The sequence below is a fragment of the Pseudochaenichthys georgianus genome, chromosome 18 (genome assembly GCF_902827115.2).
Source record: "Pseudochaenichthys georgianus chromosome 18, fPseGeo1.2, whole genome shotgun sequence".
Lineage (NCBI taxonomy): Eukaryota > Metazoa > Chordata > Actinopteri > Perciformes > Channichthyidae > Pseudochaenichthys > Pseudochaenichthys georgianus.
In genome coordinates, this window is record NC_047520.1 from 12,476,579 (window position 1) to 12,501,474 (window position 24,896).

The window sequence follows — 24,896 nt, forward strand, 5'->3', positions numbered from 1 at the left end:
ATGTAAATGGTCTGCAAAGGCTGAACTCCCAAAGTTCCCTCCAGAGGAGGTTTCCAGCTTTATGTCATTTTATAACAGAATGTCAACCCATCAATCACATCAAGGCAAACGATTCCCACTTTATCCGTCCTCATGATCTACTGCACCTGTTCGAGTCCCTGGATTATCTTGACGTTTTCCGGCACAAACTTTTCCCCGTACAGTGACATCAGCCGCTGAGAGATTTCAACAGGCCAGTGAGTTTGGGCTCTTTGTAATGTACTCCTTCCCGTCCTCTTCCTCAAAGAAACCCTGCGAAAATTACATAACATAAAGAGACAGTCCCATTGGAAATGTGCTTGAGACACATGCATTAAAAAATGTGTTTCAGAGGCTTAAAAAAAAAGGCAAAATAAGATGTTTTACAACATTATAAACATGTTGTTTTTGCCTTCGGCACAAGTAAGATAAGATAAGATAGTTATTCTGCATGACTCAGCATTTCTGTAAAGGATGATTACATGTAACGTCACTGGCAGTTATTTGGCTTTCATTTATTGCGGTGCCTCTCCTGAATCTGCATGTTGCTTATCTATCAACAGGCTGTACTGTCACCTACACTAGAGGACATTTCAAAATGTGAACGATTTGACAAGACAGTAGTTATTCCGTGCTATGATGGATGGGCATGGCACATGCCTGAGCAGATGGCATCCAGTAACAACTATTGTGTTTCTTCATTCCATTCCTGCTGAACATCCTGCTTTGTGTCTGCGTAGTTGCAGCACCCTTACTGCGAGTTCTTATACAGTGCCAATCCACCATACTCAGTTACGAGTAAAAGTCCTGCATTCATATTGCATTCATATTGTACTTAATACAGTTAAAAAAGTATTAGCATTACCAGTACCAAAAATTAAAAGTACTCGTTGTGCAACATGGCAATTTTAAGCACAAGATCTTTTTAAATTATTTTATTACAATTTATTACTTCAGTCTGCGCTTGGGTAACGGGGAGTTTATTTGAATTACTTTATACACTTTCTGGGTAGATTGACCTATCATAATATATCATAATGTGTGTTGATTTATATTTGTTATTAATAACCTAAATCTGCAGGTGGAGGAAAGTATAAAGTGGCATTATATGAAAAATACAATTGAAAGCAATCCTGAACGTGACATTATGCATTAGCACACCTATTTGCTACATAACATTCTTAACAAATGTGTTTGTCAATCTAATCTTATTCAAATAAAGTCCTCATTGAAACTGGCTTGTTGTCGGATCTCACCTGTCCGTAAAAAGCCACGCGGAAGTATGTACCCAGCAGCCTGCGGCCTGAATGAATCACCTCCATTATTTTGTTGTACGCTCTGTGCAGGGTGTCGTACAGTCGGCTTAGCTTCTGCACAAAAAGGAGAAGAGAGATGGCATGTTCTATTTTCTGTTTTCTGTGCAGTGACCTATGGCAGTGACTGAGCAGTGCGTGCAGGAGCAAGAACAGGCATTTCAGTTGTGTAAAATCCAGACTAACATTTGAACTAAAGCTGTTTTTGAATCACATTATTTCAATATTGAGAAATGTCTGCCTGAGCATGAACATGTGGTAAAAAAAAAGAAGAAAGTTCACGGCTTGAGGGTCATACAGAGCAGTTTGTGTTTTAAAAAATGATTTTAAGACATGATATATAATGTTTTCTATAAAGCCTGAGAGTCTCACACCCCACCCTGATGTGTTCAAGAGCAACAAGTAAGTGCTATATTAAGCACCTATAAGAACAGGTTTAATAATCGGAGAGCAGTGAAACCAAGTATCTTGTTGTGTAAGTAAAGGCAACGAGATGCGAACAACCCACATGAAGCCAAAGAGTCAGATGATGAGTGGAAAATGAATATGAGTACACTTTACACACAAGTATTTATATCAGGATAATGTTTCTACAAAGCCTAGTCCTTACATAGGTGTGATTACTTGACCTTCATAAGCACGGGGACATGGATGAGCCGCTTTGCAAAGAGAGGCAAGTGGCTGCATGTTTATGATACCATGATATCTGTTTGAGAGCCGTACCTCGTACTCGTGAACGCTTCTCATAGATGGGGATATGAGCTTGGCAATGGTGCGTGAATGATCTCATAGCGTTCGGCCTTCCACCGCGCCTCCACACAGACCTCCAAGTGTTCCACCAAGACCTCCTAAAAGGGGTAGAAAATGCATTTGAACCATATTAACAGAATAAAACTAACAATTGGATTCTACATTAGGATTTAAATCGCAAAACCCGAGCTAAATGCCAAAAGTACAGAATTGTTAGCTATTACTACATTTGAAATGTGTTTTTTTTATGTTAAATATTGTCCAAACAAAAGTACATCCATTGAAGTAGAATAAGGGTATTGCCAGTTCACACTCAGAATAAAAGCTATCTTTGCACTTGTATACTGTATATGGTAACCAATGTTTGAATATATTTTTGGTAGTACGGTTGGTCTATTATCGTGAATTCCTGACTTTTGTTTTGGTATTTTTTTACATGGTTTATTCTAGTAGATACTCTTATCATAGCTTTCTTTTTTATGAATGTATTAGTTTTCTTTTTGTAACTCATGGGCAATGCCTTGATCGAATGCTGGCTGTACCAAAACAACTCCCAATTTGGGAAACAATGAAAGTACAGCGCATCTAAGTCATTTACAATGTCATAAGCTGTATTGGCAATACCAAGAAACCATGAAAATGCAGCCAGTCCAGAACCTCGGTGTCATAGGACGTCTTGCATTCCGCTGTCGTCCCTCATGGCAGCTTCCCTCTTCGTGTTTAAGGTTATCTCTTAAAACTGCCAGGGCCGCTCGGGAACAACTCTTTACAAATACAAAGCAAGGAGGTCAAATAAAAGGCGTTTATTAAATACATGTCAAAAAAAAGGAATATTTTCTTATCAAATACTGTCATCATGGTTAGTTCCGAGGTTGCATCCTGAGTAGAATATAATAACCTTTGACTTTGTTTGCATGCTGTGATCTATTATTGTATGTTATTGTACATCTGAATCTGTTGTTTATGTGCTTTCTTTTATGATATTGTTGTTGGATCTCAATCAACCATTTGTGTGAAACCCCATAATTATCTTTTCCGTTGACATGCAACAAAGGTTGGCAAACCCGTTTGTTATGATGAGTATTTGACAGCACATTCCGGTACATTTGCTAAATGTCACTGTGCTGCCCCTGCGAAACGTAACCATGGTTGACCATGGTCACCATGGTATTCCATTGCCAACCATGGCATTCCATTGCCAACCATGGCATTTAATGAGTGTGTGTGCAACTATAGAGTGACATATACTGTAAATGAAATTAAAGTGCAATTAACATGATCTATACAAATATTTTAAAATTAAAAAAAAACACTGCTTGAAACTATTGAAAGCTTGTATTAATTTATATTATTTCCAGTCCGGTGACCATGGTTTATTGTGACCATGGTAGACCATGGTTTATATCAGTGCTCTACCATGGTTGAGCACATGGTACCATTCTGACCTCCTGCTAAACTATGAACCATCCAGATCTCTCAGGTCTTCAGGACTGGTCAGCTTTCTGTCCCCAGAGTCAGAACTAAACATGGTAAAGCAGCGTTCAGTTATTATGCTCCAAATATCTGAACAAACTCCCAGAAACCTGCAGGTCCGCTGCAACTCTGACTACTTTTAATCCAGGCTGAAGACTTTTCTTTTTGTCGCTGCTTTTTAATTGAACTATTCACATCTTAGACTGCACTGTAACTTTTATCCATGTATTTTTTCTTTTAATGTTTATTTTATTAGCTTTTCTTTTTAATGACTGATTTTAAATGCCATTTTCTTAATGTCTTTCGTTTTTTGTAAAGCACTTTGAATTGCCTTGTGTTGAAAAGTGCTATATAAATAAACTTGCCTTGCCTTGCCTTGCCTTGCAGAGGCGTTAACCGAATATATTTTTTTAACAATGACGGACAAATCTGAAAGCAGTCCGTCATTTTGACAGATTAGAACAAACTCGGAACAGCGCCAAAGTTTCCTCCCCGCAGCGAGGCTCCGGTGTTATGCCGGGTTATGCATGCCCTCCAAAAAGGAAATTATACCGTTTCCAAACCTAACTTTGCCGTACAGACCAATGAACTGTCTGTGAGTTTTGGCTTTAACGCTGTGCATGCTCCCGCAAGTTGCAGCAGCCATGCATAACACGGCGCATGTGAACTGTCCCCCCCCCCCCCCCCCCCTGTTGACAGTTCACGAGCTGCTCCCCCCCCCCCCCCTCGTCAGAGTTGTGTAAAGGCCGACGGGTAATTCTGGATTTCGACGGAAGTCTTAACGATCCTGTCCGTCAAAATGACGGGCAGCGAAATGGTCTGACTTGTCTTTTATCAACACTGGTCCTGGACCACAATGCCAACAAAGAGAAGTGTGTAACTGAATTCCTTTGAGGCGGAAATACCTTTCTTATTTTCTTAGCACTTTCATCAGTCAACAGGGTCTTCGGCTCTGTGTTTGATTACAGTATAAGTGTGAGCCAAACATGTAGCTTCTCTGTGTGTGTGTGTGTGTGTGGTGTGTGGGTGTGGTGTGTGTGTGTGGTGTGTGTGTGTGTGTGTGTGTGTGTGTGTGTGTGTGTGTGTGTGTGTGTGTGTGTGTGTGGGTGTGTGTACATGTTGTGTGTGTACATGTTGTGTACAGGTGTGTGTACAGGTGTGTGTACAGGTGTGTGTACAGGTGTGTAGGGGGACTTACTTTTCCTGTACGGTATTCTGCAACCAGCGCAGCCACATGAACGTAACACATGGCCTCCTGTGAGAGAACAAAAACACCCCAACGGATTTAGTCAACACAAGATTGGAAGCAAAAACGGAAAACAGCAAAGGTGACATTGCGTTTACATTTCTAACCATTTATTATTTTTGCCCCCCTTTTGTTTGTTCACCGTGTAAAGCAGCTTGGGTCTCTTGACAGGCGCTATATACAATTATCAATTATTATTACATGCAAATGTTTCATTGACAGTGACTGGATTAACTGGGACTGATATGCACAATATTTATTTTATATTCAAGCGCATGTCACCCTCCACAGTTGGTGACTCATATCTAGCAGCCACACCGATCATTCACTGGCAGCTGTACAGAATGTACAAAAGCCAGAAAGCAGCCAGGTGTAAAGTTTCACACCAGTCCTTATTTATTTAAGTTCATTCCAAGTGAAGTTCATCAAGTTCAAATCAAGTTCCCCTCCTCTTATCTGAAACAGTAGTACTGCATCATTGTGACTGTACAAAAAACTATTCATAGTATAAGTATAAAGACTCAGCCACTGTCTCTCTTGTTTACAACCAAAGTAGGATGTACCAGCCGATGTTTTATTTTCTTGATAACCATAAATAAACGTTTTAATTGCAGCTTAACCTAAAAATGACCTCGACTTGAGCTCTCTGATTTATGTTGGAGATGGTAAAAACATTGTAAACAATTTGCTGCTTATTCAGCCTGTGTCCTGTTGGCAGCAGTAGTAAGTATGTACACTATGTAGGTATATATTTTTACTTCTGCTTCAGAATGCAGCACATTTAAATGCATGAGTGATTCAGGGAGTAATGCTTCCGTGAAACCTTGTGGGCTTGGAAACCTGAGACTGAAGGACTGACTCACTGTGTACATCAGAGTGTACACAAGGGCAGAGACTCGTTATGCTGTTTGCTTTGGTGTTGCCACTGTGCCAATAGCAAAGTAAATATGCTTCAAACACTTTCTTTTAAGAGTCTTGACAGCTTACAGTTGTAAGTGATTGAGAAAGTGGATTTCATTGCATGCAAAGAAAGTGATCAGCGTGTGTTACTGATTGTATTTACTTGTTATTTTAAATGAAACGTGTTTTTAGGGCTGACTGACGCATTTGCAGAAGTTTTTTTTATGTACAACCGTCTCTGATGAATAAATAAATAAAATAGATGAACCAGGAGCATAGCAATACTTCTGTGTTGTAAATATGACACCAGGTGAAGCATTCCGTTGTTACCCCTCGAGAGATCTCCGTTCTTCAGGTGTGCTCGGGCCATGCTGTCCAGCCAGGTGCGTCTCAGTTCGGGGGTGCTGGCGTAGGACCGGGCCAGGCTGTACTGGAGGTCCAGCAGCATCTCCGGGTCTTTCTCATGCTCCCTCATCTTGGGCCGTGGCCATCAGCACCGTGCGGATCCCTTGGTCAGACCCTTTACTTCAGAGGGGAACGCCGTGGACTGTTTCATGCAGAGAGGAATAAACGTTTGAATACATGATGTTATGAGATAAATGTCCTTATCCAGGCTAGATAGATTAAAATCATCCTATACATTCTCACTAATTGGAAATTCTTAAAGTGCAGTTTAAGTATTGATTTGTTTGTCTTAGGGGACGTTAACTTCAATAACAGTGCGCTCTTATTTTGAAATAGAGACAGCATGAAGAGAGGATTGAAACCATAATCAGTCACGTTACAGTGCTGATCAAGTGATTGTGGAGGAAAGCCTCCCAGCATGCACAGGGGCAACAGTCTCATATGCACACATGTCTTAGTTAATGCATTCTAAGTGGTGTTATTGTGGTTTGCACTGCGACCCACTTTGTTTCTACATTTGTTGCACTTTATTCTGAAGCTGTACTATATGCATGAATATGTTCAAGACACGAGATCAGTACCTCTACAAGGCCTCCTTGTAAGAGAATCTGTTATAGATCATCGTCGCCTCGTACGGTACATATTTACAGTCTAAACTAAATGGCTGCTCTAACAGGGGCGTAAACAGACAGAGAGAGATGGATCACAGGTGGGCTCTCTGTAGTTTTTGGGTTGAATCCTCTCTTGGCTTTGGGCGCAGCACGGGCTTATATGGAAAGATCTAATGTCCCAAACATTTACTTAGTTTGGAATAACCTTCTTTCTTTATTTGTTTCTATATATGGTTTCTTATTTAAATCCTATTGCATTCAGAGTTGTGATTGGTCTGACTTTCTGTTACTACCTTCATGAGTTTGTCACTGTTTGCAAAGTTGTTGATGATGGAGAGAGACTCCTGGAAGCGAGAGCTGCCGGTCAGCGCCACGTCGGAGATCAGCTGACTCACAGCGATGATGATCTGGACAGGAAACAAAGGAGCACAGTGAGGGGATCGTGCAGAAGAACGAGGACTGAAGGGAGAAATGGGCTGGCTAAGGAGAAGAACAAAGAAAAAAAAGTAGGGTAAACACAGTTCTACACCAAATACTGAGTGTATATGTTTTGAGTCCAGTGAGATCTAATGGAAAGCTGGACGGCGTTCTGCTGAGAGGCCGGAAACTCGGCAAGGCACTGTGTGTTTAAACTGTTTAAACAACATCCTAACATTCTGCACCAGCATTATGAAAGCATCTGAAGTTCCCATGAGGAGTGTGTGGAAAGAAAGGCTAAAGGTCAAGTCTTGATATGAGTGTTGAGATCAGGAAAGACATTGTTACAGACCACCAAGGCTATGGGATGTTGAGAGATTGTTCTCAGGACAGATCTTTAGAGGCGTGACTTCCTTTTCCTCTACTTCAGAACAACCCCCCCCCCCCTACCTGCAGGTGCGTGCGTAGGAAGGTCTTCCTCTTGGTGTACTCGTAGTTGTTTCTCATCAGCAGGTAGAGCAGAGCGGACGCCTCCGCCCTTAGAGACCCCATCCTGGAGACGCAGCACTTGAGGACCTCGGTGCACAGAGCTTCACACAGCGTCACGCGGCCCTTAAACAGCACCGACGGGAACTGAGGGGACAACATGTTAGGGTTTTAGAGGGCAGGGGTTAGGGAAAACACTGTTAGTATGTAGGGGGGACAGCAGGTTAGTGGCAGTGAGACATTAGGTAGGGACAGGAGCTGTGAGTCAGATAATACAAAGGTTTATTGACATATGTATCCATATATATCATGTATATGTATTGTGTATTCAATATTTATACTGTATAGATATATATAACCTTCATTATTGATATGTATATATTCACTGTTGGCGTATTTTGTTCATCTTCTTCTGCTGATATGTGTATCTTAATTGTTTTTGATTTTATTATATATTTTATGTAATTAACTTCTAAGTCTGATCTACATGCTGTGACAAAGAAAATCCCACATTGGGATCAATAAAGTATATCTTATCTTTATCTTATATGCGCAGTAGCTAGTGTTGCTATGGCAATGACAATATTAAGTCCTAGGCTCCTTGAACAATGTAACATAAATATATATATACGACTTAAAATAATACAAAAATGAAAATAGTGCAACAACTAAAATAATGGAAATAAAATAGTGCAAGAGAATGTTGAAAGGGACCAACGGGCAAGTAATGCAGGAGTTTTTATCTTTTATTTGTGGTCGTTTGACTTCTGTTTCATGACTTCCTGCTTAGTATGTTTGACAAGGATACAAACATGCAAATTGAATAAATAACACCAACATTTTGGGGCGTTTTGAGTTCTAATGTTTAGAGAGGAAATGTTTGATATGTTATTGTGAGAGGCCATGCAAAACAGAGCGTGACCTGCTCCCATTACACCGCCCTGTGTAAATATGGCTTAATCAAGTTACAACACATTAGTTTGGCCCTATTCTCACTGTGGTGTATGTGAAATTGAGTTACGATAAACTACAGTGTGAGTGGTGATACAAATAACATGTTACCCAGGGCAACACTGTGGCTTAAGCTGTGTTTTAGAGAAATTAGATAGTACAAATAGTACAAATACGTAGAAGGACTGGGGTAGAGTTTGTTAACATACCTTGTTTATGAAAGCCCTGAGTGCGGCGAACACGTGCCTGAGGGCCGCTTCCGATTGGCCGACTTTCAGGAAGGTCAGGTAAACGTCAAACACTTTCTTCATCAGGGGGTTGTGACCGTCGCTGTCCAGCAGCTGGGTCTGACACACACAGAGACACTGGGTTCCATTTTTCCCTAGAGAGATACACAATCCCCATCCGTGTGTGTGTGTGTGTGTGTGTGTGTGTGTGTGTGTGTGTGTGTGTGTGTGTGTGTGTGTGTGTGTGTGTGTGTGTGTGTGTGTGTGTGTGTGTGTGTGTGTGTGTGTGTGTGTGTGTGTGTGTGTGTGTGTGTGTGTGTGTGTGTGTGTGTGTGTGTGTGTACTGACCTTGAAGCACTGAGTGAAAAAAGCAAGGACATCCAGGACGCTAAGGGAGACCTCCGTGGAGATGTTTCCCTCCAGCACAGCCTGATGGTGGATCTCTGCTTCGGATGGCCCCGTCCCTAGAACACACAGAACAAGCACACGTGAAAAAACAAGTATATTTGAATAGCTGTATGATAAAGGCTCACACAGAACAGATTATATATTAAAAAAACATACATTTCTCACTTTAGGGATGTTTCTCTTGTTTTGTTTTAGAACTGCCTTTTCTGATTCTGGACTGTTAAATTATCCATTTTTTATTTAGTTCACAAGGTAAATTACCAATGTTTTTTTGGATACAATTTCATGGATAACAACAAACTGGTTTTATATACAGTTAAAGGGGACAAAACAATACCAAGTAACATTTTAGACAATTTAACTTGTTTTCAGGTTTGAAAACAAAAGATGTAATTATGACACATTCATGTTTTTATGTGCAGTTTATCCTGTCAGTTTTTCTCTCAAATAGACCACATATTTCTCAAAAAGTTTCAGTATGGATTTAACACATGTATTAATGTATTAATCTTTCCTTTCAGCTTTACACAATGTGATTGTGTGTGTTTAGCATAAATCTAGGAAAGGCTTAACTGTTGAGTCTTACAAGAGCTGCATATTGGCTGGTTTCCAATCAGGTACACACATCATGGTAAAGTGTATTGGTAAAGTGTATTGGTAAAGTGTATTGGTAAAGTGTATTGGTAAAGTGTATTAGTAAAGTGTATTGGTAAAGCTTTGTTTAATCTTGGGATAACAACAGCTTACAGTGTGGTTTGTTTGTGCTAGACTAACTTTGCATTAAAAACCCGTGTGGCTTTCTAATCTCTTAGGTTCCCCAAATCCAACTGTCAAGTGAAAACCATTAGGAAAAAAAGGTAGGGAAAAAAAGCGTTAGATAAATTGTGACCTAAAGTTTGCACAAGTGTGTGGTTACCTATATTGAGAGTGAGGGAGGCTTCCATGGTGCTGAACTGGTTTAACTTCGTCTGCATGAGGCTGGCTCGGTTGCAGCGCATAGCTGGCATCGTCTGAGACTTCCTGTCTGACGAGAAAAGCTTTGACGCGCAAATCTCCTGACTCCTGTATGAATAATAGATCCAGAGTGAGAGACATTGTTTATTTTATAGACACAGACAGACACCCTGAAGATATTGAGCTATTATATTAAGAATGTTCCCAGCATTACCGGCCAATGTTCCTTTTTCCAATGTAACGGAGCTGAACCAGACAGGTCCTGCAGAGAGAAAGAATACAACATATTAGCAGGAGAAGGGGAAATGTTCATGTTATTCTTTCACCTTTTAGTTTTTGTTGTAAGCAATGAGAAATTCTATCTGGTGGTCTGTATAAATACCAGGACTACTATGTTCGGTTGCAATTTTTTGTAATTGTTGTTTGTACAACTCAACTTTGGCAACACTTGTCAATCAACTGCTGATGAAATACTATTTGGCAAGGAAACATTGTTACAACCAATAAGACGTCTGTGGCTTTATATTACATACAGGGTTGGAAGGGTTACTTTAAAAATGCATTCCGTTACAGTTACTAGAAACCAGTAACCAAGATATTTAGTGCCTGTCATTCATTAAGCATATTCAGGCAGTAACCTATACACCTACAACGAAACACAAGAGCACAAACTACAGTTTAAATAAGAATAAATCAAATCTGAGCTGACAGAAAATGCTCCATTTTAGTTGAACTCACACAGTTAAGCTCACACACACTATTTTATGAACATATAGGTTCACCTACTGAATTAGAAAAAGAACCAAAGAAAGTGAAAACCATAAAGTAAATTCAGGCAGTAAATGTATGGATTCACACTTTAAGTATTAGCCTACAGGACCGTACAGCTTACAGAGACGAGATCAAATCGGATTCTTTTATATAATTTAAGGGAATAAAGTGACCTTGTTGTAATGTATCCTGATTACGTAAATGTAATCCTTTACTCAACAAGCCTGTTTACACTAGCCGACCACATCATTTTACTGAATGACAACGGGCCATTATGTGCTAACGTTTTCTTTGTATTCACTACTCACTCCAGCAAACTGAGGAAGTTCATGATGTCTTGAGGGCTGACTTTGTTCCAGTAGGCCATGAGAGTGTCTGTGGACAAAAGAAAGTCTTTAATGCATAACAAAAAACAACCTTTAACCATCATCAATCAAATCTAAAGAAATAGTTCAGGTCTCATGAAGAATGATGGGGAGAAGGCTGTCTTTACGACTGATTTTTCCACCTCATGGATATGAATATCTCACCATGTGTGTGTGTCGTAAAATCAGCCGTAAAAATCTTTGTTTATGTATTGTTGTGCCAAGTTTCTGCGTAGAGGCTATCCCAAAATAGCAGAAGGGACATTGATGTCCTATATTGTGTGTGGTGAAGGAGCATAGATATTCACTGACCCTCTGACAAAGTCTTGACGATGTGCAGGAAGGAGAGCAGGAGGCCCTTAATCTCGTACGGTCCCAGTCTGCCGATGGGAGGCGCGGGGCTGCTGCTCATGGTGGAGTACCGTCTCTGCAGCTGCCACACACACACACACACACACACACACACACACACACACACACACACACACACACACACACACACACACACACACACACACACACACACACACACACACACACACACACACACACACACACACACACACACAGTGAGATATTCATATCCATGAAGTGGAAGAGTCTGTTTACACTTTATTTGATACCTGTTTGGGGTTTTATGATTAGACAACAAGCCATTTTGTCTCTCCATACTCCATAGTCTGTCTTCCATATCCTGTGTGTGACTTAGAGCCACACATTTCCCTTGAAAAAGTATTTAAAATCAAGTCACATATACAAAGTTCATTTTTAGAAAAATGCTTGTTAATTCCCCGAAACAGCTGGGAAGTCATGTGTTTACTAACAGTGACTCAAAACAGAGTAATGGAGTATTTGTGGTGCACTTTTCGGTCAAGAAGAAGAAGTGATGTCACAAGATTTATCTGGGATAAACTCATATGTACATACAACATTTTGTAGTGGGTTTGTTGGGTTGGGTGTGTAACTTACCCTTGTATAGGTTAAACTATTCAAGTACAATTAAAAGTTCATGTTAATATTTATTTAGATCATTGTCTCCCCACGTGGTCAAATTCTTGCTGTACTGATCTTTTTTTTAGATGAAGCAAATACATTTTGTTGTTGTTGTGTTTGACTGTTTACATCTTGAAGTGAGTAAATCGGCATAGTAGTTTACCTCATAGGTCATGTGAACCAAGCTGTGGCCAAAAATGGACACGGAATAAACCAGCTTTGATGTGCTGCAATGTACTAAAAGTATGTAGATAGTACAAAATCTAGTTCAGTGCGTCTTTATTCAACATCTGGCTGCCTTAAAAGAGAGCGGATACACACATCAGACCAGGGAACATGAATAAACCTATTAACAGCATATCTGGATCAAAATACTATTGACATTAACACAATGGTAGTCTTTGGCGTGAGATAAATAAGGATTCATCTCATTTATTGTGCCGCGGTTCCACAGCAGGAACTGTTTAGGGCTTGTTATGTTGGGTCAGTGTTCAGAGAGAGTGCTACTCCACACTGAGAGGTCGATGGTACACTTTTCAAAAGCAATAGACATGTTTTTTTTAACATTATTCTCACCACGGTTTGTTGAATGAACTGTGCAGTCTTCAGATGTGGATACAGAACAGCGTGTCTATGTAGCATGAGCTTTAGCCCCTGGTTATCTAAGTAGTTGTATCTCAAACTAAATGATTAAGATAACCAATAAGATTTTTCTTAAATAGTCAATCCTTTACAAAGGGGAACTGAATGTGACTTAAGAGATTCTAAACTAACGAATTGAGAGAGCGAAAGCCCAAAAACTGCCAGGTTAAACGGGGAAAATATGTAAAATGTTGCTTACACTTAAGATTATTTTGTCTGGCTAAATATATTTAGCTTCTGCCGCAATCCAGAACAGCGCATTGTCTGTTTCTCCGACTGGAAGGGTTCCTACCACAGTCATAAGTATGAAATACACTGACTATGGATAAGTACCTTATACAACCCTACTTCAAAGCAATGAGAGCCATCTCTTTAATACAGTCTGTTTACCTCCATGCTGTCTGATGTCCCTGAGTCCAGAAACAGAGAGCATCTGGAGTCCTCTCTCCTCACAACATGGCCATTTTGAGCGGGCAGACCTAAAGCCAAAACAGTCAAGTTTTGTTAAATGACAACCGATAGCAGGATTATTTTTTTTAATTATTATTATTATTTGCATTTAAGAAAATATGTTTTTTTAAAGGGCATACACAACAAAAAGAAATACATTAAAACTATAACAGATAAAATACAAATTGATAAATCAGAAGAAAGGAGACAAAGACAAAACAATAAATAGAAGATAGTTGACAGATAACAAATACATATTTTATTCTTATATGTATATTATTGTCAACAACTTTGTAATGTTTTGTATACTATGCCTCGCCTATTTATTTATCTGTCAATTATATTTATATTGATTCTTTCTCAAGCCCAGATTTACATAATAAAGATAATAAAAGATACTGACACGCCCCTACGTTAAGTATTACTGGCATTCTGTGAGTAACAGGATATTTGGCATTTAAACGAGTCTTGATGAAAGCCGTTCTGTGGCTCAGGAGAGGAAGTCTGAGAACCTAACCCTAGTTCTGTCACCAGAGAAAAGATGCTTTTGAAATCATAAAGGTCAGAATGTGTTTTTTTACTTTAATCCGTCTAGTGTGACTTCATGGGAATGCAGTACTGCATTGCTGGAGAACTCGTTCACACATTTCACAATAAATCTGTAGAAAAAAAACGTTTCTATGTGAATTTGTAGCCTTACAATCCATACCTCAGTTCACAGTTGAATTTGAATCAAATCTATGAAAAGAAGACGCTATTAAACATAGCTGACATTTTTCAAAGATTTCAAATGTTTTTGTTGTTGCTGGTCGCTAGTAAATGGTATGCTCATTTAAACAGCCTTAGGGTAAGTGCGATGAGGCTTGTTGTGTCCATTCCCAAGAAACAAAACAACAAAGTACAGCACAATCTGAGTGGCACATATCTGCTGCTGTCAGAGAGAGTGCTGCTAATGTAACATAAACACTGCCTCTGCGGCGATGCTAATGATCTGTAAACAGGAAGAGGCCAGATCCCAGGTGCGCTGGTTCTTTTCTGAGGATCCAAACTCACCATGTTCTCTGTCCATTGCAGTGCTGATCCTCCTGCTGTCTGTGTATCCGCTGGATATCAGGTCATCTCTGGAGCCCTGCACAACCACAAGATGGAAGAAGGGACATCCGGGTTACTGTTAGGATGTCAACAGCTATAGAAACAATATTGCTGGAATTACATTGTGGGATTTCACAGATGTAATGATTTAAATAGACGAATCCTATTTTGCACGAAACTGTTTGTGTGAATGCTCCCAAACACTTTCAAAAGCTCCTGTTAAAATGTCTTCTTCATGAACTTAAAGGGGCCCTATTGTGATGTTTGGGGGTCTCCCCTTCCCTGTAGTGTGTTCTATAGGTTGTTGTGCATGTAAATGGTCTCCAAAGGCTAAAATCCCACCTCCCTCAATCCAGGGTTTGAGAGGACTCACATTGAGGCCATGCCCGGGGCTGGAGGTGTACGGCTGGGCAGACAGCTGCTTCAGATTCTGGTAGAGCAGCTCAAAAAGTGGCAGGTACAGCAAACAGATCCGGGCCTGCTGGTTCTGAAACAATACATATGACACAATGAGCTTTTAAAAAAACAAATGCACTGATGAATCATGAATTGCGACATCACATACTGTAAGGTCACAAAGGCAAACAAAAGGCACTGTTTAAGTTCATGAGCCAACTGCTCCAAGCTGCTATCACATGTTCCTGCACTCTAAAAACGGTCTCGTTTGCATAACAGACAGACACTGGTATCTTGTTGGAGGTACGTTAAACCGCAGCTCATTGTATGTTCATAGTGGAGCTGTGTTTAACCCGTGTCATATCAAATATTAACTTTTAGTATCAGACAACGAGGTTCTGATGCAAATAGGTGCCACAGTGGAAAGAGGGGGGCAATGTGCTTGTCACGATGCTTTGTCATAAAGAAATTGAACGTGAACAAAAGAAAAGGGAGGTGTGATAACAGAGAGAAAGCCTTTTTGTATGGGTAGCTAGACGAGTGTATGAATAGACTGCTTGTGCTTTTAGTCACTATCCAAACAGAGTTATTCCGAACATTATTTGTACCTCTTTCCTTGTTCCTTCATCGCTCCCTCACCTTATATGCTGTGTAGCGGTCGTCCATGGCGTGTTTAATAAGAAGGTTCTTTAGGACGCTCACGGCCAGCTGCCGGACCACGGGCCCCTGCTGCACGGCCTCCGCCAGTTCCCTCAGCAGCAGGCCCACCAGGAAGTGGTTACGGCAGTAATCCTCCGTCAGGCTGAACTCCAAACTCTGCTCTGTGTTAGGTCAAACAGGAAGTGTCAGTATACAAAGTATGGGCTAAAGTGAAGCTGATAAATATGTGTCTTTTTGATTGCGGCACTACCTTCTAAGGGGAATGTTCTTAGACTAAAATCTGATAAGCAGTCTTGTGGAATGTGTTTGTGTTAGAATGTCTCATAAAGAAGTGGTATTACAGTTGTTCAGTGAATAATATTAGCTTATTGTACTTAGTATTAGTGTATATTTCTATAAATTACTTTGTGCATGCAATATAATCAGCATTGCTCAGTGAGTTGAAATGTAATAGAGGCAAAGTGTGAAAAACATTCAGTCATTTAAAGTGCAACGTCCCAAACCAATGAGCAACCATGTTTACACACCACGCCAGAAAGGTAGAAATCAAGATCGTTCTTTACCAATGCCCACATTAGGTGATAATAATGTTATACATATTCATTCTGTACAGTATATTCAGAGAAGAGATACACATCACAAGAATCAGAGACGTGCCACGAGAAATGAGAAGCTGTCTGTTTCAACACGAACGATGATTTTCACAATAATGCTGAGATAATGTCAGGCAATGCAGGCTGGGAACTGAGCCCACATCTGCATGTACCTTCTGATTGACAGAAACAGACAGGCAGAGAGAGAGAACAGACACAGACAGGGAAGAGAGAGAACCGCAGCTTTGTGAAAGACGGTGCGTTCTAGTGTCTCAAGTCACTGCGGAGAGAAGGCTTGATAGCCAAGATCCTCCCCCTCGACAACACCCAGGCTCAGGCAAGTGAAGGGTTAGCCTAGCATTAGCATAGTGAGTTGGAGTGAATGGGGGTCCTATGAGTGTTGACAGGATGGTTAGTGCAGGTCAGAGCGAGGAGGTGCAGGTGGTTTGCTTACGGCAGCAAACACGGTGGCGTTTATGTACAGTAAGGCGCGGTGAGCATCACCTACCTACAGGGCCAAAAAGCTCCGTCGCATACGGAATAAAATCTGACCACGAGCAAAAAAAACAGAGAGGGGGGGGGGAAATAAAGATATTGGGGGTGAAATCCATGCAGCATTTCCACAGCACTTTTCTTTCACTTGTGGTTAGTTAAAACATGTGTCAACACGTGTTGGCTAAACTTGATTAGCAGATATACCGTAGTATGATAATTAGTAGGTAATGCAGGGGTAACTTGCCACCTGCTTATTTATAGACCTGTGTGTGCATGGGCCAAACAATCAGGCAGGTTAATAGAGGGGTTCAGTGTGGTGGATGCAGGTCAGGTGGGTGATGGGTCATGTGATAGCTACTTAGTTGGTACATGTAGAGCATAATGCATTCAAAGGGAGGTATTCTATCTGACGCTCACCTTGTACCCTCTGCATCTTGGTGCGCCCGAACGCCATGGGCAGGTTAAGAGGGATGAAGTGTTCGTGGTTGCACATTGACATCAGGAAATCAAATTTCATTTCTGTCAGCACCTGTGCCAAAAAACAGACGTACGTGAGTGTGGGCCATGCAAGTTCATAAGCAAATGTATATCAACCGCTGCAGTGCAAACATAGAATTCTCTGCAGTGTTTTGAACTCGATCCTTGATGCCGCTGATAGTGCTTCTCGTGTTTAATTTTTTATACGGCAGGAGATACAAAACATGTTATTCTATCATGTAAACAAGTTCTCCAATTCAGTTCATTTCCATTCTACTTTACATCTTGTTTCATAGTGACTAGTCATAAATGCATTTCATTTCCTTTTTTTGTCTATTTACATTTCTTAAACACATTTTTTTATGTTATAATTGATGAAAAAAACCTTTCTAAATGTTCTCCTTTACAAGCTTTGATGTATACATTCATTAATTAATACATATTTTCCAGTTATTTAATATAAAATGGATGAAATGAAATTGTCCTTAATGCTTTAAAAGTACTTTTGGTACTTAAGTATATTTTGATGCCAATAACACTGTACTTTTACTTAAATAAGACTTTAAATGCAGGACTTGTACAGAATTTCTACAATGTACTGCTACTTTTACTTAAGTATAAAATCTGAGTACTTTTCCACCACTAGTTTATATATGCACTTTTTGACACCAAAGCAAATTCCTTGAATGCGAAAACCTACTTGGCAATAAACCAAATTCTATTCTGATCAGCAAAAACATACTTTTACTCTTCTATTGTCCTCTTTTCAATAGCCTTAAAGTGTGCAGTTGTGTGTTGGCTGACTTAAAGGATGTACCTTAGGATCCTTGAGACCGAAGTGACACATGTAGTGGTTGATCAGGCCGAAAGCAAAGCCCCTGTTCATGACGATCAGGCACCTCTGAGGAGAGAGAGCATGGTTAGCACGTATACTGCTGAGGTGAATAAAGGTGTGATCCCAGAATAAACAAACACCTTTTTGAGGCTGAGATGATTTTGTTGTGTTCTGGAGTTGTGTTAAAAAGGACAACAAGAGAGAAGCAATATGATATGTACAACTTGAAGATCTCAGATAGGACTTACTGGAGAAAATACATGTTTGGTGGTAGTTTGATAAAACTACCAAACAATTTGCACCTACTGTACTTACATCTCTTTAGCCTGCTTACACAACCTCACAGGATATATTTCACTTTGAATGAAAAGCTACTGTGCACCATTTTGAATGTATATACTATGTTTATATGTTTCTTTAGTAGATCGGTATATTAGAGAGTATTGAAATGTATTCTGTATATTTTACAGTGTGTAGATACACTTCTGAATATATGTCTTTTCTACTTAGAATATGTAATGTATTTCTTTTTATATTTAATGTTTATTTGTATTTTATTCTATTTTTAATAAATGTTGTAATTCTTGTTCATTGACAAAACTATTTCCCAATTCGGGATAAATAAAGTATATCTATCTATCAAACTATTGTATTATCATGACTGACGTTTTGTTCCCAGATCAGATGGTATAGCTGAAAGTCAGTTTCTATGCACCAGCCTGCAGAAGGATGTGTTTCTAATGTTTGTGCATGTGGCGTTCCAGACCTTGATGAAATTGGCCAGGCTCAGGTTGATGCAGCGAGCTTCCTCCAGGATTTCCATGTGGCGGATGGTGATGTGCGGCATGATGGACAACACCAGCGACTGCAGCGCCTGGTGGAAACTGTCCGGGAAACGCTGGGGCCGCGGCATCTAATGATCGGGATGAATACGTAATGAAGCGTAATGTGTACAGATAGCCCCGAGTGTACAGTTCCTTTAAACATTGCATTCTATCATGTTTTCGAAAGAGCAACAGCCATCACCTTGTTTACTGTTGCTTACAACCCAGATGAAATGCAGACCCAGACATCAAAATATGGAATAAACACACAGCTCAGTGATTCATTATGAGTTTCCTGTTATGTCTTTGAGTGTTTGTATGGTTTGTTTAAATGTGTTGACATGTTTCGTAACATCACGTGATTGTGGGTTACACGCCAGATGTAGACATTTGAACTCTGGGTAGCGTCACAAGCAAAGACTGGTATTGTTAAACAGTGAGGTGATCTTAATGACTCAAAAGAAGTCACAAAATACCGACCTTTATGCGGCTGCCCTCCTGTAGATACTGGGCCATGGATTTGGCCATTGTTTCAAAGAAGAACCAAGAATACTGCAGACAAATGGAAAAGAGAACTGCAGTTAGATAGTGTTGGGTATTTCCTGATGGCTTATAAGCTAACCAGGAGAGAAAGTTGTGATGACAGAAACACATGCTAGTACATAATACAAGTGCCATCTTATAAGCAGGTGTGCCCCCTGCTGTTTATTAATGGTACTACAACTGGACTGAGGCAGGAAGTGTGTAACTAGCAAAAAACACACCTTGAGCAGTTTGTTGCTGGTGTTGAAATCAGCTGTCTGCTTGAGGGTCGCTGTGACGGCGGTGGCTAAAACCTCATGTGTGGTTACTGAGTTCCCCGAGGCAGGGGTGTTGGTCACAAACACATACTGAGAAGAGAAAATAAACACAAATCAACTTTAGGATTCTTTGATTTTGTTCAGCCGGGTAGCAGAGTTAGTATGTTACCTTAACAAAAGAGCGCAGGTAGTGTTCCAGGCCCTCCTCGTGACACCTGGAGACGATGTGTATGATGACACTGGAGACACAGAAGCAGGGCGGTGTTATAGTGTGAGCTTTTGCATCAGTATTAAATTGTTTAAAAGAGATGCTACACTCTACTCACCGCAGAGAGTTGACAGCGATCTCATGTGTTTCTTTGGTCGCTGCTGTGAGCACTCCAAACAGCTGCATCAGCACCGTTGGAAGGAAGTTGATGATGACATGAGTCTCCATGGCATGCAGGCACTATAAGAGAGGGAGGTATAGGTGGAAGTGAAGAAAAATCATGTTAGGTAAGTTACAACGTGATTTTTAAAGAGCAACTATATCAACACCTTTATAGAAGATACTGAATCTGGTAATTGGGGTCAGAAATCTTGTATAATCTTGACTATATATGTAAGTGACTTAAAAATAAATACACTTAACATAAAAACACAAATAACTTCAATAACATCTGGCTTTTTATTTTCTTAGTCTGGCCTGAACATTTTTTGTCTCCTATGTTTTGACTTAAGAACTTGTGGAATTTTTTTTTTGCCAGGATCATCATTTATTCTTTTTTCCCCCATCTAAGACATTGCTATTGTTGTTGTAAAACTGTATCTGGCCACAGGATTGCTTTGTGAGTTATCAAGTTATGTTTGTATCAAGATAAGCATAATAACAGGTATAAGAAAATACACGTCCTACTCCTACCTTCCTACGAAAAGTGAGTAACTTGGTGACTGTTATTTTGTCATGAATTCGAGAGAGAACCATGTGATGAGAAAGTGGGTTACCAGAATACGTTTATCTCTCCTGCCTATCAGTGCTTCCTCAGTTGTCAGATAGTGCCATGCAACAAGTCTGGAGCTGCATTTTAGGGAACTGTACCCCCCCCCCCCCTCCCCTGCTGACTGACAAGTTGAAGACCTTTATTTGTCCCTGAGGGGCAATGAGACTGTGTACAGCCTGACAGTATCTCACCTTCAGGTATTTGATCAGTTCTGCTGTGTTGCCGTCTGATGTCGTCCTCATCAGCTGACAGTGCTGGAAGAACTTGTGAAGATGCAGGTCCTGCAGAGGAAGCCGGACAATAGGACCATCATGTAAACACACTCTCTTTACACCAGCTACCAGAATGACTGAAGAGCAACGTGATGTACCTGAGCATATATTGTAGATGCCACGTGGGTCTTCACTTTGAACAGCGTCTTGGTATTTTCCACCCATTTGATGTCTGGTTGGGACTGTTGCAGTGCACACAAATATAAAATGTTTAGGGTCAAGCAGCTTGATGAATACATTGCATATGTACAAACATTGTCAGCTTTTAGAAAAGTGACATCTTAATTTGTGGACATTTAGCTTGATTAGCACTTAAAAAATCAAGTATCAGTATTATTTTACTAATGAAGAACCCTCTGCGTATATGATAGCTTTAGTTTTAGTTGTACCATTATGCCTGACCTCTATTGGGGTCAGTGAGTCTTTGGTAAAGGGAATAGGACTGTACCTTCTTGGTGTCCTGACAGAGGTATCCAGGAGGCAAGGTGGATGCTACAGGCAGCTGCAGCTCCACTGACTGCATCCTCCCTTCTTTCAGCAAAGGCATCCAGGAGTAACCCACTGGAACACATACAAATAGCAGAGTTGGCCTTACTGTCCTTATATGGACATGAAATGTGAAGCCAGCAATTTGTTTATTTCCTTTTCTTTTAATAGTTTTCCATTAAAGGACACATATCAAATCAGTTTTAGACAGACACTCACCCAGGGACTCTACCCCCTCTCTCTTCTTGCTGCTGGCCTTGCTGCTGGACTCACAGCTGATGTGGTAGAAGGTGAAGAGGATGTGGTGTTTCTCATGAACGTGGACAGGCAGCTCGATCTTCACCTACACATGGGAACAGGTCACTGTATGTAGCAACACCATCTCAGCATAGACATTACTGGTACCAACAATAGACTTAATATATAACAACAATATCAAAAGTTGTTAATGCTATGCTAGATCAGTCTTTTGCAGTTATATTTCAAATGTTTTTACACGGAACTGGATTTTATCTCATCAACAAGGCATATTTACAACCCCCTTTGCAGCTAGCTGGAAAGCCTTTGCATCTATTGTGAGTCTAAATTCACTGTATATTGGAATACAACTATTAAAGTAATTTCAGTTATGCTTCATTGATTTTTAAAGAAGTAAATATTCTACACTCATACAGAAATAGTGGCATATATTTCATTTAAATTCGGGCATCCTATTTTCTCAATTGTCCAAAGTGCATAGATATAACTTTTGACATTAATGCCACCCAACATTTTCATATCCAACTCTAGTGGTGTTCAGCACTTGGACCCACATTTCACTTGTGATACAGTATTTGTGTCTCCCTGAAAAGCATAGTAAAGTAAAAGTAAAACAAATCTATAAATAAGAAATATCAGTTTATCCACCAGGGGGCAGCAACATCAAATACAAGTTTTAACCTTTATATATACAGTCTATGGTTTTAACCCTGAACACGTGCTGATTTTCTCACAGGAAGTGACACATATAGAAACACTAAACTGCATTTCCACATTAACAGATCTCGTGACCAACAAACTGCTTAAGAATGTCATGAGTAAGTACTTTTGATGACAGGTGTATGAATCTTTCAGTTAGTGTGTTTAATTATTAATCTGGGGAAATTCAAACATAAGATTGTGACATCCTTTAAGGCTCTCTATGACCTCACCTAAGATCTTAACGTGTGTTAAAATAAGCTTTTGAGGATAAAAAGATCAAGGCAAAATATGTAAAAAGATAAAGATCATTGTTTTTGGAGCAGAAACTCTCTATGATGTGACGCTGAAGCATGTGGAGGTCAATCCCAGAGAGCGTGCATGCGGGTGTTGTGTAGGCACTCTTCAGATCCTAATCCGTTTGATATCAGGAGCATATGCCCCCCCCCCCCCCCCTCTGCTCCACCACCTCTCTAACAGTAACCTGACCGAACCTCTTTCACTGAGCCCAGCTTCGTGTGTGTGTGTGTGTGTGTGTGTGTGTGTGTGTGTGTGTGTGTGTGTGTGTGTGTGTGTGTGTGTGTGTGTGTGTGTGTGTGTGTGTGTGTGTGTGTGTGTGTGTGTGTGTGTGTGTGTGTGTGTGTGTGTGTGTGTGTGTGTGTGTGTGTGTGACTGATTTATGGGATTATCTCTGGCTGAGGAATTTGACCACAGTGACTGCCTCTCGCTGTAGGAAGTTTTGGGAATGACAATCAGAGTTGCTTCATTGTTGCACTTCCTCTTTATGTCGAATCCAATGTGAATCACCTGATGAATGAGTGTTTCTTCAGGTTGTTTCATTTCACGATAACATGTTTACTGAACAGACTGAATCAGACTAATGCCTGGGGAAAAAAGTGCGAGGATACCGATGTAACCTTCTCACCTCGTCGTAGAACTCCGGGCTCTGATTGTGGTGCAGGACGGCGGCGTAGGTGCTGCTGGTGAAGAGTGAGTCTCCCGGCTTGCCGTAGATGCACTGAAAGGCAAGCAAGCATCAAGAGTCAGTCATCAACTCTGGCCCTCTGATGTTGGGGGCCACGGCGGTGAGTAAGTGCTCTGAAATCTGTAATTACTGACAATATTTGGAGGTGAGGGTGCAAGCCCCTCATTGTATGTGGCTTTGAAGCTCCGGCAGATTAAACAAAGAAGGTTACTCAACCTCGGCCTCATCAAGAACGTCATGCAGTTTTGTGCCTTACATTTTTAAACTTTTCTACATTTTTAATAATGACAGAAAAGCAACAAACACAGAACAGTTACGTCTCCTTGACTCTACGTGGGGTGACAAAAGTGTTCATGTTTCTTTCCAAATGCACCCTCAATCAGGACTGTGTATATCTGTGGAGGAAAGTCATGCTTGACCAGGTGAGAATATTTCCAATCAGGGGCAACAAAAAGGGATACAAATGTTCAGAGCCGTCCTGATGGCTGCTTTGATGCTGTAATGAGGAGGCTAACAGATGCAGTCATCTGTAATGAAGGACAATGAGCAGAGCTGCCAAGAGGAAAGACATTTCTGGATGCAAATTGAGACTGATTGGATCAGGAAAATTGAGCCTCTGCTGGAGGAGGGGAGAGGCTCAAAGAGGGGGGACAGTGGGGAAGAAGCTGGAGTGTGAGGAGGAAGCAGGGGGGATTACACAGATTTCAGAAAGGTCTGTTGTCGCGGTCACACGGTGCGGTAGGACTGCAGGCGCCGTGCAGTGGTTTGTGAAGCAACACATCCAGGGCAGACGCAGCAAGGGGGCTGATGGGAATTGTGATTAACCAGGCTCTTATCTGATGTCCCAGTCATACACATACTGAACCAGACATGCCTTCAAAACAAACATGTTGCACTGGTAGAGCTCGTCATTCAAATCTCAGGGAAACCAACAAATAAATTAAACCTGAGATCAGGATTGTAGGATTTTACTCTGAAAAATACATATTTGTGACTTGTGCAAAACCCAGAGCTCCCCCTAGCTCCCGCTGCTCGCTCCTGTGTGTCTGTAAAACAAAAATTCTTCCTCCATGTACTTCCAGCATTGTTTGAGATCAGACTCACTTTATCTGATGTAGTGTACTGGAGGCTGAGACTCTATCAATTGCATCGAGGGCAAATGTTTTGTTGGTTGAATTCAAAGAAACCCCGTTTTCCTCCGTCTCTCCGGAAAAGTGAAAAGAAAGACAACCCGCGGTGCTTTGAAGACTCTTTCCAGCCGCAAATATTTGACACGAAGAGGAGCAGCGAGGATGAGGAGAGAGAGAGAAAAAAGAGTGACCATTCATTATCTTCTCCTGCCAGCTATAATAAGCGGTTTCCCGTTCTCCTCCTCTGGCCCCTCTGCTGCTCTCCGAGACCCACTTTGTGACAGCAATAGAAAGAAGAGCTGATCATGGCTGAGGCCTCTGCTGTCCATCACATCTCTCAAAGGACATTCCCAATAAAGGTTGTGCTTGTTTATCTTTTTATTCTATCTTCTGCTATGTTCCTGTAAGCATGCTGTTTGAATAACAGATCAAAATATGACCACCCTCCTCTCTCTGGGTGACCCTGCTCAAGTCCGTTTTTAGACTTCTTGTCCATAATTCACAATGTGAGATAAGAAGAACTTGAGCTGCATG

At 40.7% G+C, this 24,896-nt stretch overlaps 1 protein-coding gene across 1 annotated transcript in view; it reads right to left on the reverse strand.

Annotated features, from left to right (window-relative positions):
• dock11 (dedicator of cytokinesis 11) overlaps positions 1-24,896 on the reverse strand; it is a 63,126-nt gene that overhangs the window by 9,950 nt on the left and 28,280 nt on the right. Inside the window, 36 exon segments of the mRNA XM_071206574.1 lie at positions 142-243; positions 245-291; positions 1,275-1,388; positions 2,055-2,108; positions 2,111-2,179; positions 2,739-2,750; positions 2,752-2,810; positions 2,813-2,843; positions 4,208-4,221; positions 4,764-4,806; positions 5,781-5,782; positions 6,031-6,247; positions 7,010-7,123; positions 7,584-7,766; positions 8,780-8,917; positions 9,146-9,261; positions 10,122-10,267; positions 10,374-10,421; positions 11,239-11,305; positions 11,608-11,728; positions 13,321-13,409; positions 14,434-14,509; positions 14,846-14,959; positions 15,508-15,689; positions 17,034-17,145; positions 17,911-17,994; positions 18,695-18,841; positions 19,233-19,304; positions 19,517-19,642; positions 19,722-19,791; positions 19,879-20,000; positions 20,724-20,813; positions 20,903-20,986; positions 21,253-21,365; positions 21,510-21,633; positions 23,173-23,265. Of these exon segments, the coding sequence (XP_071062675.1) occupies positions 142-243; positions 245-291; positions 1,275-1,388; positions 2,055-2,108; positions 2,111-2,179; positions 2,739-2,750; positions 2,752-2,810; positions 2,813-2,843; positions 4,208-4,221; positions 4,764-4,806; positions 5,781-5,782; positions 6,031-6,247; positions 7,010-7,123; positions 7,584-7,766; positions 8,780-8,917; positions 9,146-9,261; positions 10,122-10,267; positions 10,374-10,421; positions 11,239-11,305; positions 11,608-11,728; positions 13,321-13,409; positions 14,434-14,509; positions 14,846-14,959; positions 15,508-15,689; positions 17,034-17,145; positions 17,911-17,994; positions 18,695-18,841; positions 19,233-19,304; positions 19,517-19,642; positions 19,722-19,791; positions 19,879-20,000; positions 20,724-20,813; positions 20,903-20,986; positions 21,253-21,365; positions 21,510-21,633; positions 23,173-23,265 (3,395 nt within the window).